Source organism: Gigantopelta aegis, chromosome 3 (genome assembly GCF_016097555.1).
Source record: "Gigantopelta aegis isolate Gae_Host chromosome 3, Gae_host_genome, whole genome shotgun sequence".
NCBI lineage: Eukaryota > Metazoa > Mollusca > Gastropoda > Neomphalida > Peltospiridae > Gigantopelta > Gigantopelta aegis.
The window spans coordinates 36,073,260-36,090,053 of record NC_054701.1 but is presented as its reverse complement, the minus strand read 5'-3'; the positions used below and the strand labels follow the sequence as shown (position 1 = coordinate 36,090,053).

General features: G+C 35.5%; 1 protein-coding gene across 2 annotated transcripts in view; it reads left to right on the top strand.

The window, feature by feature from the left end:
- Nucleotides 1-16,794, top strand: part of LOC121367958 (ELKS/Rab6-interacting/CAST family member 1-like) — a 78,648-nt gene that overhangs the window by 57,730 nt on the left and 4,124 nt on the right. For both annotated transcript variants that reach the window (XM_041492427.1, XM_041492428.1), the window contains exons 6-12: nt 4,480-4,647; nt 5,162-5,310; nt 11,727-11,850; nt 12,627-12,767; nt 14,338-14,531; nt 14,808-14,943; nt 16,357-16,488. In XM_041492427.1, the coding sequence (XP_041348361.1) occupies nt 4,480-4,647; nt 5,162-5,310; nt 11,727-11,850; nt 12,627-12,767; nt 14,338-14,531; nt 14,808-14,943; nt 16,357-16,488 (1,044 nt within the window). The remainder of the gene's footprint in view (nt 1-4,479; nt 4,648-5,161; nt 5,311-11,726; nt 11,851-12,626; nt 12,768-14,337; nt 14,532-14,807; nt 14,944-16,356; nt 16,489-16,794) is intronic.

Here is a 16,794-nt window from a genome sequence, read left to right as displayed (position 1 = left end):
CCAAATCGGTTGCAATGTACAGGGCTGAAAAGCATTACAAATTGTGAATGTCTCCTTACATGTCGCAATCTAAAGTTCAGACATGCCTAACCCAGACACAGGTACTAACCCACATCAGGATATGTCAAATGGAATGTGTTGGGGAATTCACATAGTCTTTAAAAGGGAAATACATGTAACCTTGGATCCTTCGGAAGAGAATGCATTTAATAGACATTTATACATATTCTTTAAGAGGACAATAACCTTAGATACCTTGGTAGTAAATGGATTTGATAGACATTTATACATATTCTTTTAGAGGAAAATAACCTTAGATACTTTGGAAGTGAATGCATTTAATAGACATTTATACATATTCTTTAAGAGGAAAATAACCTTAGATACCTTGGTAGTGAATGGATTTGATAGACATTTATACATATTCTTTAAGAGGACAATAACCTTAGATACCTTGGTAGTAAATGGATTTGATAGACATTTATACATATTCTTTTAGAGGAAAATAACCTTAGATACTTTGGAAGTGAATGCATTTAATAGACATTTATACATATTCTTTAAGAGGAAAATAACCTTAGATACCTTGGTAGTGAATGGATTTGATAGACATTTATACATATTCTTTAAGAAGAAAATAACCTTAGATACTTTGGAAGTGAATGCATTTAATAGACATTTATACATATTCTTTAAGAGGAAAATAACCTTAGATACCTTGGTAGTGAATGGATTTGATAGACATTTATACATATTCTTTAAGAGGAAAATAACCTTAGATACCTTGGAAGTGAATGCATTTGATAGGCAACGGCCTCGGTGGTGTCGTGGTTAAGCCATCGGACATAAGGCTGGTAGGTACAGGGTTCACAGCCCGGTAACATCTCCCACCCAGAGTTTTAACAACTCAATGGGTAGGTGTAAGACCACTACACCCTCTTCTCTCTTTCTAACAACTAACTGACTGTCCTAGACAGACAGCCCATATAGCTGAGGTGTGTGACCAGGACAGCGTGCTTGAACCTTAATTGGATATAAGCATGAAAATAAGTTAAAATGAAATTTGAGAGACATTTATACATAGTCTTTAAAAGGGAAATAACCTTAGATACTTTGGAAGTGAATGCATTTAATAGACATTTATACATATTCTTTTAGAGGGAAATAACCTTGGACCCTTTGGAATTGAATGCATTTGATAGACATTCATACATATTCTTTAATGTTGTAATATACCAAATAAAATCCCATAGGCGACCATGTTAACGTTTGTGCTTAAAAACACTATATGCAACATACCAACCAAACTATGATTCTAATTATATCAATACTACAACCCCTACCTCAAAGTATTAACTGCAGAAAATAGTACCTTTCATGGCTCATTTTCGGTATAACCAGATGTTTTTACAACACCCCTAGTTTTGCACAAAATTTTAGTACTTTTTTTTGCATGTACCCCATACATGTTCCAAGCACAGGGCTACTTGACACAGTGGTACTAGATGAAATAAAATTGCATACATTTTTAGCCCAGATGAAACTAATTTTGTTTTTACAACCAACACACATTTATAACCAATCACAGGACTGATGGTGTTAACTTCTTTAACGAAAGTTCGGTGTGTGTTGAACTTTGACCCAGCCAGAAATTATTTGGTTTAGTGCTACCTTAAATGGGAAATAACCTTGGGTACTTTGGAAGTGGGTTCATCTGATCAACATTTATACATATCAGAAGTGAATGCATTTGATAGACATTTATACATATTCTTTAAGGGTGTATACTACCAAATCAAATCCCATAGACGACAATAGTAACATATGTGGCTAAAACTCCTACCTGCAACGTATCAACCGACATAAACGCCACGGATATAAATACTACCAACCCTTACACTTAAAGTGAATCAGAAAAAAATGGGGGTCAAGCTGCTCGCTTCTGAGATAACGGGTAGCGTCTATGACTACCCTAGTTTCGCACAAAATTCGAGTACTTTTTTTTACAGGTACCCCATACATGTTTCAAGCACAAGGCTACTTGACACATTGGTACTAGATGAAATAAAATTGCTAATTTTTTTTACCCAGATGAAACTATTATTTTTTACAACCAACACACTCACATTTATAACCAATCACAGGACTTGTGGTGTTCACTTCTCTATCAAAAGTTCGGTGCACCTCGAACTTTGACCCAGCCGGAAGTTATTTGGTTTAGTACTACCTATACTGATAACATACATTTTTCAAAAAGTGTCCAGCTATGTGTCTTTATGACAACCAGGATCTGGTGTATTCTGACATAAACTGACAACCTCACTGAAACTGTTGTTTCTACAGTGCAACCTAATATAATGTACACCTCAAAAAGCATATATATTGCATATAGTTTTGTACAAATGCAGTATGTCATATTAAACAACAAAATGTTTTAAAATAAAACTCCTGAAGATACTTACTTTCATTTGGGTGTGTGTACTCAAGTATATATGTAGAGACAACAAAGATAGTCAGAGTACCTCTACCCCTTTAAAGAATTCCATTAAAACACATGCACTTGATTGACCCCTAGATTATGAAGACCTTAACAGGCACATCAAAGAAATATCAGTATTAAAAAAATACACTGTCTGAGGAAGGAAACACAAACATGACCGTACCTGTATGAAGTAATGACTTAATGTCCTGAACATTAGTGTTGGGAGGAAATCCTGTATGCTGGGTGTGGGTGTCTTCAAGTTACCAGGTGTGGGAATTTCAAATCCATCGGCCATGCTGATTTTCATAATGAACCATCAAAACTATTGGCAGCCACCAATATTCCCGACTATATTTTATTTATAGCCTACTGTAGTTGGAGGTTTTAATAGTTGTGATATCTGGAATAATCATGCAGCTTTAACACATTTATTTTTGATTAATTACTGAAAAAAACTATTTTTAAATGACAAAATTACCCGAACATCTATTTTCTTGCATTATTTTCTAATCCGGATGAATACAATATGTACAATAGATGTATTCCTACAATCTGTAATCCAGCATTTTATTTAGCTAGTAACATTAGGTAATACAGCTTTAACAATAAAATAAATTATCAACTTAATCCAAGGCAGATAATCAGATCTGAAAAAATTGGTTCTGAATCTAGTATAAACTCAAAATGCTTTTCATAAGAGCTAACTAAGTGATTATTAAGAAAAGAAAATGATCTGGAGATCTAAGTATATGTTTAACAACCTTATTGTTATGTACAAATAAGAACAGAAGGCACAATAGTGACAACAAATTTAATTATGTTTTTGGTAAAGTTTTTCTTCAAATTTACTTTAAATTTTGCATAAAACTACAAATTTGTCTAAAATATAACTTAGCATCCTATAAATATGTCAAAATGACAATAAAAATCAACTTCTTTACAAATTTGAGTTTTCAGAATTTCATACATAAAAAATTAACAATGTTAATGGAAACTAAAGACATTAACCCACTATTGGCACATGCTATTTTTAATATAAAAATAAATTGCTATTAAAATCTTAGTTCAGGTTGCCTATATATAATACCATATTTAAGAGCAGTTGTATATGGCAAGTCAAATACCATGTAAAAAGAAATTATTGAAATCTTTACAGTATGAATTATAGGCCAAAACCAACTTTTCTTCAGTGCTAACTTTGATTCAAACTCCATTCAGAGCCATGTACAGAGATTATTGTCACGGTCAAGGTCATTGTGAACTTGCATGATCGAGTGATGGCTAATTAATCAACCAGTATACCGGGTAGTTTAATTAAATACAATGACAAAATCATAATATTTTTTATTATGCACTGAATATGTGCTATAGGGTGTATACTACCAAATCAAATCCCATAGACGACAATAGTAACATATGTGGCTAAAACTCCTACCTGCAACGTATCAACCGACATAAACGCCACGGATATAAATACTACCAACCCTTACACTTAAAGTGAATCAGAAAAAAATGGGGGTCAAGCTGCTCGCTTCTGAGATAACGGGTAGCGTCTATGACTACCCTAGTTTCGCACAAAATTCGAGTACTTTTTTTTACAGGTACCCCATACATGTTTCAAGCACAAGGCTACTTGACACATTGGTACTAGATGAAATAAAATTGCTAATTTTTTTTACCCAGATGAAACTATTATTTTTTACAACCAACACACTCACATTTATAACCAATCACAGGACTTGTGGTGTTCACTTCTCTATCAAAAGTTCGGTGCACCTCGAACTTTGACTCAGCCGGAAGTTATTTGGTTTAGTACTACCTTAAAAGGGAAATAACCTTGGATACTTTGGTAGTGAATGGATTTGATAGACTGTTATACATATTTTTTCACAGGAAAATAATGCAGGTATAGGTTCATATTTTTCAAAGTTAAATAACCTTGGTCCCATGGTCAAAAATTAACATTCATAATATCTTTTGTGTTGCATCTAACCTAGATTGAAGACTTGCAAGAAAGGTTAAAAGAAAAAGACTCTGCCATTGAAAAGAAAAGTCTACATTCACAAAATGTCAGTGCTGACAGACGGCGCATGGAAACAGAAATGTCTGAGCTCCGAGACCATTTAGACATAAGAGAAAGAAAAGTTAATGTTTTACAAAGAAAGGTACAGTACCTACCACATTAATTTAATATTATATTAGTTTACGATTATTTGGTAATAATTATCTAGGAAAGGTGGACATTTTTTTTTTTTCCAGATTTAAAAAATCAGAATTATAGCTATGAAAGTAATATATTACATTTTGACCTGATTTTTAAAAATAAACTTATGTTTACTATAATTATTGCAACTTAAGTGATTTATATTTATGTTCAGTTAAACTTGAATTATTTTTATTTCAACTTGAATTATTTTAATTTTTAAGTGTTCATTTAAAATTTGTAAAATTCACAGTTCTTTACACTGTGTTTAACACAATTATAGAATTAACATAAACAATCATTCTTTCACATACTATCTTTGTTTTTACACTTAATAGTCCATGTATTTTTGAATGTGCTCAAGTGTCATTAATCATCTATCTAATCATCCATCCCATCCATCCGTCTGTCCATCTGTCTGTCTGTTTGTTTGTCTGTGGCAAAACATAAATATCTAAAGATACTTGCCACTTCAGATTGAAACGTTAGAACATCTGGTGAATGAAAAAGATGAACTGTTAAATCAGACGAAGATGAAGTTGTCCGCCACATTCACCGACTCAACTGACAGTGCTGTCTCTAGTCTAGAAGAATCCCTCCACGAGAAAGATAAACAACTTGAAAGGTAAAAACACAGTATAATTTCATAGTTAGCTTCATGTTTTTGTGGGACTTTCAGGTTTCATTAATTTATTTATTTTGTTTTGACATTTGCAACCCCTGCCCACGACAATCGGTAATGCCATGGAGATTGTCGTGGAGTTTTTAATTCTTCACTGCACTTTTTTGCCTTTGACTGTATTCAGGATTTTTTTCAGTGGCATGTTTTTTGCTGTGGACTTTCTCTTAATTGCAGGGGTTGCATTTATAATTATTTCTGAAAACATGTAACAGAACATTACTAATGCACCTGGATGTGTTTGAAGAAAATATTATAATTAAAAAATTGTACCATTTATGAAATTTGGATTCCATATGCAATTACGGTATATTTATTGTGTACAAATCTAGAACAAGGGTGCAAAAAGTGACTGTCATCGACCTTAGGGTACATGTAAAATACAGTGCCTCCAGCATAGTTATCCCCTTAGTTTATGTTTTATTATATACTTTTCAAAAAAAGTAGGGGAACTCTAATAAGAATTTACAATTGCCAAAATTGTAAGGTATATTAGCTGTGGGAAATGGTTATATGATAATAGTGAATTAATTGGGCAAACATTACAACCGGTAGTTCAGTATTACAGATTTTATGACTATCAAAGATCTTGAAGGATGTTTGGGGTCAGAAGTGAAATTTGAAAGTTGACGGTTTTTTATCAGTAAATCGCAAATTCAAACAATAAAAATGACACAAAACAAAACAATAACAACTGTATGATCAACAGAATGAAAAAGATTGACAGAAATAATGTTCCACAGTGATTAATTGACCTTCCTGGAAATTGTCAAAATCTAGAATGACACCCCACGCACGTGTACGGGGCAACTGCGTGATACACGTGCAAACTATGGAATGTGTTTCGGTGTGTTGATAAACAGACCTGAACATTCTTTACTTGGATGTCTGTGGTCAAAACACATGTCCGGTCTAATAGTTGATATTAACATTAATATTTCAGGTTCCCCTACTTTTTTTGAAGAGTATATTTTAACTTTTAGTTTAAGACTATAATGAATTGCATTAAAATAACTATTTTATTACAAATTTAACAATGAAAATAGAGAGTCTTAAACGTGAACTTTTTAAAACTATGAAATGATATTTTGTGTGTTTGCCAAATTGAGATGACGTCATCTTTAGTACCGACAAGGCCATTGGTTTAATTGTATGCATCAAATCATCCAGTAGTATTGTATGATACACCAATGCAGAATATTTCTCACTGAGAGAATATGAAAAATATTTTCCCCCATTATGAATGACCGCTGGGGTAATAAATTGTTTTATCTGAACATAAGTAAGTAATAGAGATAATACAGTGGAACCTCTGTAAAACAGCCATCTGAAAAAGCCATATAAGAGAATATCAAATAGTGGCCTTTTAAAGAAAGAAAGAAAAATGTTTATTTTTACAACGCACTCAACGGTTACATGGCGTCAGACATGGTTAAGGACCACACAGATATTGTGGCCTTTTAAAGAAAGAAAGAATTTTTTTTAGTTTTACAACGCACTCAACGGTTATATGGCGTCAGACATGGTTAAGGACCACACAGATATTGAGAGAGGAAACCCGCTGTTGCCACTTCATGGGCTAATCTTTTCGATTAGCAGCAAGGGATCTTCTATATTCACCATCACACAGACAGGGTAGTACATACCACAGCCTTTTATATACCAGTTGTAGTGCACTGGCTGGAATGAGAAATAGCCCAATGGGCCCACCGATGGGGATCGATCCCATGCCGATCATGCATCGAGCGAGCGTCTTACCACTGGGCTACGTCCCGCCCCTGGCCTTTTAAAGCCTGGCTTCCACATCTTCTTACATTGTTTATGAATCCGAAACACAAAGGCAGCTCTACATTTTGTATAAACTGGTGCAGGTCCAGTCGTAATGGGCTCGGCATATGTGCACTCTGTCCAGGATCAATCCTCGTCGGTGGACCCATTGGGTTATTTCTCGTTTCAGCCAGTACACCACGACTCGTATATTAAAGGCTGTGGTATGTGCTATCCTGTCAGTGAGAAAGTGCATCTAAAAGATCTGTAGCAACTAACAGAAAAATGTAGCGGGTTTCATCTAAGACCACTTGTCAAAATTATCAGTTGTTTACATCCAGTAGCCGATGATTGATAAATTCATGTGTTTGCTACCTTAATTTTCATACTACAAAAATATCTGTTCTTATTAGTCCCCTTCCAGTCCAACCGGAGGGGACTATAGGTTTCATCTCCGTCTGTCCTGTCTCTTTGTCCATCCATCCATCTATCCATATTGTTTTTCGGACATTTTTTTTAGAATGCCTCAAAATATTAACCTGAAATTTTGTGTATAGCTTTGCCATATACTGTTACATATCAAATTTGTTGGACCCGATATTGGACATGTATTGCTTCAGCAGTACTCTCAGAATGCTTGTTTTTAATATGACATTAGAGCTTTGAAATGGAAAACAATACACTTTTAAGTAACATACCTTAATGGTTGTTGTAGCCACTTTAGATATGTGGCTGTTCAATAGATTTCATTCATTCATTACAACTTATTTTTGTGCTTATATCCAATTAAGGTTCAAGCACATTGTCCTGGGTGCACACCTCAGTTATTTGGGCTGTCTGTCCAGGCCAGTGGGTTAGTTGTTAGTTGGTTAGTGGTTAGTGAGAGAGAAGATGGTGTAGTGGCCTTATACCTACCCATTTCCCCTTAAGAACTCGCTCTGGGTTGGAGCCGGTACCAGGCTGCGAACCCTGTATTTACCAGCCTGTAGTCCGATGGCTTAACCACTGTGCCACCAAGGTCAGTGTTCAATAGAGATGACATGTTTTGTCTTTTTTTTATTGTTGTATTTGTTGTGTTAACAGTAATTGCAAAATGTTATTTTTACAATATTTTTTATTTGACAATTATACATAAATATAAGAACCATTTTGCTGTTAAGAGTAATTGTCTGTTTTACGTCAAAAATTATACAGCTTATCCAAAACCTTGACTTGAAAAGCTATTAACCTTGAATCATTTTGCTGAAGTATTGTGAATGAATATGAACTGTGAAAACACATGGCAAGACTTGAAATGTGTGTTCCACTTGAAATGGAACAGCGAAATAAGCATGCACCGTGAACGGATTTGTTTCAGTGGTAAAATGGTGTATTACAGACCCAGCCAGCACCGCCTGTGTTTTGTGCCAAATGATCTGCAGGTGTCCTCCTGAAACCAAATACATATATCTCACCTTCTGTCTGGCAGTGTTGTGTTTACCCAAGACCTCCAATATTTTGTGTTTGGTGAATTCTCTCTTGGTTTTGTACTGTCTTTGATTCTAATGATGGATCATGACCTTTTAATAGAGTGAGTATTGTCTGTTGCTAGGAGATGCTGTATTTCAAACAAGTTAATGCTTAGGAAGCCATTTGGTTGGGTGTTGTATTGGTTTAGCAGTGATATCATTGATGGGGGGGGTCTTCGTTCTGTGTTTCATAGAGGCTTGTTGCAGTCTTTACCTCTGTGAATGCAATGAACTATGTGTATACATACAATGTATATCTTGTAAATGCATTTTTTTTTTTAAATGTTCAGGGCTGGGAATTCTCAGCTGTTTTCCTCTCATGGAACATTGCGTTTCCTCGCATTATAATCGTCCTTTCCTCCAAAATGTGTCAGATGGCACAGATTTTAACCTAGGATTTCAAGAATTTCTGGGATCCCTCTAGATTTCCTCTTTTTTTACAGTCTACCAATTCCCACCCCTGAATGTTGTAATGATCGCTACAAGCCTTGTTATTCTTAATATTTAAAAAAATCAGACTTCATGGTGCAAAACCTGAGAGGAGTGATTAATTGCACCTCTAACTTATAGTCTGTCCTATCCTCCTACAAATATGTTTTATGTAAATAATTTCAGTTTTGTATGAGTTAGAACAAAAGTAAAAGTGTTTTGGAAATAACAAAAAAATTAAGATTTTATGTCCAATTTAGAAAACAGTCAGCTCATAAATAAATAACTTGTAGTAAATTCCATAGCATGAAAAAAGGCAGTCACTGTGGGATGGACTATAGATTATGGGGAGTCATTTAAGATATCATATTCATACCATAAAAATTCACATGCCAAGAGGCACTAAACATTACTCTCTTTAACTAATCTCAGGGGAATAGTGTGAAGTAAAAGTGGTTTTAATTGTTTGTATACTACTCAGATTTTCATTTTAAACTCATATCATTCTGAACTGAATATACTGTATATAAGTTATTTTTAAAAACATATTTGAAACCAGTTAAATACAAAATAAACATATTTTTTTTATTTTTTTTTTATAGGTTTGTATTTTAAATGGATAATTAAATTTTGGTTTATTTGATTAAATTTCTGTTATAATTAATACAGTTTCAAAGTGTCACATAAGTAACGGCCTATGTAGCAGCTGGTTACTTCTCGAATAACTAACACTAGATCTAGTGTCATAATTACCATGATTTGTGCATAATACAGGTTTTAAGCTGGACAAAATTTTAAATCATATCATGAGCAAGTTAGTGAAAGTTTCCAAAAATATGAAGCCAAGTACAGTTTATATAAGGCAAATGGAATATTTCAACATTAAAACTAATTAAGTATGCAGATTCTTTAATTGGCTTTTTGACAGATAAAAGTGAAATATACTCTTGTCAAAAAAGAAACGCATAGGTGAAATATTCATGGAATTATCTCTTTAATACAAAGTGGCATAATTTCATTAATTTTTATTGTATCACAGTCAAATTTGACATGAGTATGTGAAAATGGTCTTGCTGTGGACTGACGGCAGTGGAGGCGTTTTCGTCACCAAACAGCGTCACACAAGGGTGCTGAAATCAATACCTTGTGTGGCCACCAGCAGCAACAATCACTGCGCGACATCTTCTTGACATAGACTGAATGAGTCTCTGAATCCGGGCACGTGGAATCCTAGCCCATTCTTCCTGCAGTGCATGTGACAGTTGCGGAAGTGTCTGAGGCTCCGGATCACGCTAGCGTACACGTCTGTCCAGTTCGTTCCATAGATGTTCAATGGGGTTAAGATCTGGCAATCTTGATGGCCATGGCAGCACATTAATGTTCTCGTTTTGTAGGAAATCCATTGTTACATGTGCCGTATGCAGCCTGGCATTGTCCTGCTGAAAGAGTTCTCTCTGTCGATCCAAAATGGGAAGCATGTGACGGTGAAGAATTTCATCCCAGTAGCATAAAGCTGTCAGGTTGCCTTGTATGAACACCAGTTCACTTCTGCCGGTGTATGAAATGGCTCCCCACATCATGACACTCCCTCCACCGAATCAGTCAACTTGGGCAACTCAGTCGTTGGCAAAACATTCATTGCGGCATCTGTAAACACGTTGTCGGCCAATCACGTCGTTGTAGAAGAAAACATGACTCGTTGCTGAACCATACTCGCTGCCAGTTTCCCAAGTTCCACCACAGTACATTCGTGCACCAGCAAACACATAAATGTCGATGTTGAAGTCGCTTGACGGGGCCAACATATGGTCTCCTAACCCGTAAACCAGCTTCTCGAAGTCGGTTCCGAATGGTTTGTGCAGACACCCTTCTCAAACCAGGCATGCATCCAGCAGTGTTTGTTGCTGTGTTAGTTTGGTGACACAAGTGCAGCAGTGTTTGTTGCTGTGGCAGTTCGGTGACACAAGTGCAGAACCCGGATGTAGCGATCTTGTGCTGCAGTTGTTATGTGAGGTCTTCCACTTCTGGGCCGGTCTTCAGCTGATTGAAACTGCTGGTACCTGTCCCAGAGACGTGAAATGGTGCTCTGATGGACGTTCATGTGACGTGCAACTGCTGACTGCGATTGACGTAACTGGAGGTGGCCTATTGCAAGATTTCGATTTGGCAGGCTTAGTCTTAGCATCTTGTAACTCGTCTACGTTGAAATGGAAATGAGGCATCATTGCGAGCATTTCAGTTTTAAATACCCATGACTACCCCAATCTTTTCCCCGATTTTCACGTGCATTCGCCACAATCCGACCATTTCACGCCGATTTCCTGGAATTGTCACACAATGTGCATTAAATTTGTTTTAGGGTGCATTTGGGCATGCTGTCCCATTCCAGGAACATTAACAAACATAGTCATTCAGCAACATTGTACAAAAAAACTGATACTTTGTAAAATCAACACTTTTCTTCTTTCCCTATCACCTATGCGTTTCTTTTTTGACAGAGTATATATTCACCAAGTTCAGCTGAAATCTGTTTTTGGTGGCCAACAGTTTAAAGCCTGAGAAAAGGCACCAGTTAAAGAATATGCTGACTGGTAGAGTTAAACATGCATTTCTTTCTGTAACTCACTTAATTAAGTTACCTGTAACTTATTGTTTCAGATTGCGTGAGCAGCGTGACAAGATGATCAAAGAACACCAAGAAGAACTCGACCTCACTGTGAAGGGTGCTCAAGATGCCAAAGCCAAGGTGGATTCCATAACCCAGGAACTTAATGAGAAGCAGGTAAAACCTCTTCATATTTCCAGAATTACCAATTTCAATGCCATCTAAAAACCCTTTCATCCATGTTTTTTTTTTTTTTTTTTTAAGAGAATATGACAGTAACTTCATCCACCTTCCAGTTTGCTTTTGTGTTTTCATTTTGTTGAATTTTTTGTTCCTTAAAGTGTTATTTTTACTTTATTATGAAATTATGTTTGCAAAAACACATGGTTGTCCTAATCTTTGTAGAAACCCAAGACATTGTTTTAATTTGATCATTTAGCATGCTGCACAGTTTGGATGATTTTGGTTTTTGTTGTAAATATATTGAGAAAAAACAATCTGTAATTTATTTTAAATTCAGTTAGAATCCCATTATTTTGTGTGTCTTAAAATTATTGATGTCTTGTGAAAATCATATACCCATTTTGACAGTCTATTTAACAAAATGATTTTATTGTGAGGAAATATGTACATGTACAATGTATACACATGTACAGTGAAACCTCGCAAAACCAAACCCTTTGTATACTGGAATTATCTCAAAATCAGACGGTTTTTTTTTTAAATATTAGTACAAAACAGAACCTTTCTAAACCAGATTCCGCTTATAACTGGACTTTTTAATTGGTCCCGTGGGTGTCCGGTATAGAGGGGTTTCACTGTGTATTAAAATATTCTCATTTCTTTTGTTCAGTATATTTCGATAAGTATATCAGATTGAATTGGCAGGATGTTTGGCCATTCAGAACATTTTATCTTTTTATGAAAATAAATATTTAATTGTGTTATTTCAGACTCAGATGTGTGAACTTCGTGAGGAGGCTACAGAATTACGCTCAGAGAAATTTGCCTGTGATAATAAAATCCGACAACTTCAGTCACAACTTTCACACAAAGTTGCCGAAGTAGAAAAACTACATCAGGAAGCAGAAAAGGTTAATGGTTAACATATAATTTGCTCTTACTGTATTTATATTTGTTATTCATCTGGTTAGTTTGTTAATTGTACAGTGATGGGATAATGTATTTTCCGTCCCAACCAGTACCCTGCAGCATGTATATCAAAGGCTGTGGTATGTGCTGTCCTGTTTGTGGGAAAGTTCATATAAAAGAATTTGTTTTTGTTGCTAATGAAAAAATGTAGTAGATTTTCTCTGAAGACCATGTGTCAGCATTTCATGATAGTAAGTGGCTGTACTGAACACCTTCCTAAGCTGAACTTAATCTGTAAAACTGTAAAAACAGTTGTATATTTAATCAAAATGTACTCACACATATAACTCCTTTCTATTCTTTTTACTATGGCATTGCATGATGCCATAATCACATTCACCGATCATTAATTAAAACTAAGTTTGTATTTCCGTGGTTGAGTTTGAATGAAAGTTCCATCAGTAATTCTGATTACTACTACTTGTAGATCTAAAAGCTGCTAAATACATCAAAAACGTAGTTGACACGGAAGTACGATGTAATTAGTCTGTAAAACATAGTGGACACAGAAGTTAAAATAGTGGATAAAATTTGCCAACTGCTCGCTTAATTTCACAAACCTTTGTTGAAACTAATATATTATTTTTTAATGTTTACATGACACCTTTTGAAACTTCACCTTAGTTTTGCTTTATCATAGTTTGACACCCAATAGCCGATGCATTTTTCGCGCTGGGGTGTTATTAAACATTCATTCATTCATTCCTTTTGAAACTTTTCATTCAATATTTGGACTTACATGTAAGTGTATTGTGATACAAAACATTGTGAAAACCCCAGGAAAGAAGTTCTTATTGAAGGCTCATTTTGTTACGTTATTACTTCGAGTATGGGAATAAAATGGTCAAAGGTTACTGTGTCTTCAATAAAAGTACTTCATCTATTAAAATGGGGTGGGATGTAGCCCAGTGGTACAATGTAAAGGAGTGGTCTGATATGTGATTGATCTACATGTACGATTGATCCCGACAGTAGGCCAGTTAGATTATTTCTCATTCCAGCCAGTGGTGTATATACTATCCTCTCTATGGGATCATTCATATAACAGTTCCCTTGCAACTAATCGAAAAAGAGCGGTCCATGAAGTGGTGGCAGCAGATTTCCTGTCATTTGTATGGTCTTTAACCATATGTCCGACATCATATAACTGTAAATAAAACTGTTTTGAGTGTGTTGTTAAGTAAAGCATTGTTTCCTTCCTTCCTTCATCCATGTAAAAATAAATGATGATAGAATTAATAAGCAAATAATTAAGTGGATTTGAATTTTAATGTAAACGTGTTTTTTTATGTCTTTTTTTTTTTCTTTCATTCAGAATGTACTATCCTGTCTGTGGGATGGTGCATATAAAAGATCCCTTGCTGCTAATCGAAAAGAGTACATGAAGTGGCGACAGCGGGTTTCCTCCCTCAATATCTTTGTGGTCCTTAACTATGTGTCCGACGCCATATAATCGTAAATAAAATGTGTTGAGTGCGTCATTAAATAAAACATTTCCTTCCTTTCATTAAGGAGAATCAAGTTGCAGCCGTCACGGCTCGGAGGGAGTCCATAGACAAGGAGCTGGGTAACCTTCAGATGAAGGTCACACAAGCACAGGACGATGCTAGGAAAACTACTGGTGAGGTTGAGAAGTTGCAGGAAATAATAAAACGGCACGAAACGGAGAAAGCCGAGAAAGAGAGTCAGATACAAGAAATGCAAGAGTAAGTTTATAATACTTATTTTTAGTTGGGGGTTTTTTCTTCTTTTTTTAAAGTTATATATATTTTTTATCTTGCTGTCAATAATAATTTTAAAAAATCACATATTTTAAAAATATTATTGTATGTTTACTAATACCCACCAATTACATGATACTATGACATAATTTTACTTAATATTTAAAAAAAAAAACATTTGTCAGATTCGGCAAGTTTAAATGAATTGATTGTATATAATTGCTTTTGATGGAATAATTGATATTTGTTTTTATATTGTAGAATAATCAAAGAATACAAGCAGAAAATGGGGACACTGAAGCGAAACCAAAGAACAGAAAAAGAGAAAAATGCTCAACTTTTGGAAGAAGCAAGGAAGAGTGAAAAGAACCTCACAGACGATGCGTCACAGTTACAGGTGATTAGGATTGTGTGCTATTTTGACTTATAATGTTTTCAAATGTACTATTCATATATACCTTTTTCTTGATCTAATTTGAAATTTGTGATGTATACAATGTACATCATGACTTGCTTACATGAAGTATGAGACCAAGATGTCACAATGTCTTTTGCAAATAGTGGCAACATCTGCTCAGATTTGGGTCCATGGTAAATATTTTGTGAAACCTGCATTTCCTTTACTTAAGCATTATTTTGCATGTTGTTAGCGGAAACACGTTTTGCGTTGCATTTAATTTTTTGTCTTATATATACAGATGGAAACAAACAAGGGAACACATGGAATTATAGACCAGATTTAATTCACTATTAGCATAGTAATGTCTGTATTTCATACAAAGTAGTTATGTGGGACTGAATGTCAGTAATGTTGAGTTGACTGCCAGTAATATGGTTAACTTCTGACACTATGGATTGAAGATTTTGGTGGCAGTGACTATGTTCTGTTACTATTTGTGTGATCCCTTATTTCTCAAGCAGGAATGATGAGCGAAGTTTATTATGGGGGTCAAGTCCTGCTCCCCTCTTTAAATATATTGGGGGAAAAAAAGAAAATTTGGTTGAACAGAGAGGGGTATCGACCCCTGAAACCCTCCCCCTGCACATGTGCCCGTTTCTGTCCATCAATACTTATATTAAATCACGAGTTTAGGTGTACAGGCTTTAAGCTTTATAAAGACTTGCATGTTAATGGCTGGTGTGTTTTCTGTTTTCCAGAACGTGATGCATCAGAAGAGAGGACAGATGTACAAGTTGTAATCTCTAAAAGATTTGCATGCTAATGACTGCTGTGTTTTCTGTTTTCCAGAACGTGATGCATCAGAAGAGAGAACAGATGTACAAGTTGTAATCTCTTAAAGACTTGCATGTTAATGACTGCTGTGTTTTCTATTTGTCTCCAGAACGTGATGCATCAGAAGAGAGGACAGATGTACAAGTTGTAATCTCTAAAAGACTTGCTTGCTAATGACTGCTGTGTTTTCTATTTGTTTCCAGAACGTGATGCATCAGAAGAGAGGACAGATGTATAAGTTGTAATCTCTAAAAGACTTGCTTGCTAATGACTGCTGTGTTTTCTATTTGTTTCCAGAACGTGATGCATCAGAAGAGAGGACAGATGTACAAGTTGTAATCTCTAAAAGACTTGCTTGCTAATGACTGCTGTGTTTTCTATTTGTTTCCAGAACGTGATGCATCAGAAGAGAGAACAGATGTACAAGTTGTAATCTCTAAAAGACTTGCTTGCTAATGACTGCTGTGTTTTCTATTTGTCTCCAGAACGTGATGCATCAGAAGCATGAATAGATGTACAAGTTGTAATCTCTAAAAGACTTGCTTGCTAATGACTGTTGTGTTTTCTATTTTCCAGAACGTGATGCATCAGAAGCATGAGAGGATTGAGGAGCTGGAGGAGGCGCTGAGGGAGAGTGTGAGGATCACGGCTCAGCGTGAGATGGACATGGCTGAGCAGAAGGAGGACCTGGAGGCTCAGAGAAAACAGGTGAGGTATTACAGGGGAGATAACTCTTAACATAGTGGAGGCTTAGAGAAAACAGGTTAGGTATTACAGGGGGATTACTCTTAACATAGTGGAGGCTTAGAGAAAACAGGTGAGGTATTACAGGGGGATTACTCTTAACATAGTGGAGGCTTAGAGAAAACAGGTGAGGTATTACAGTGGGATTACTCTTAACATAGTGGAGGCTTAGAGAAAACAGGTGAGGTATTACAGGGGGATTACTCTTAACATAGTGGAGGCTTAGAGAAAACAGGTGAGGTATTACAGGGGGATTACTCTTAACATAGT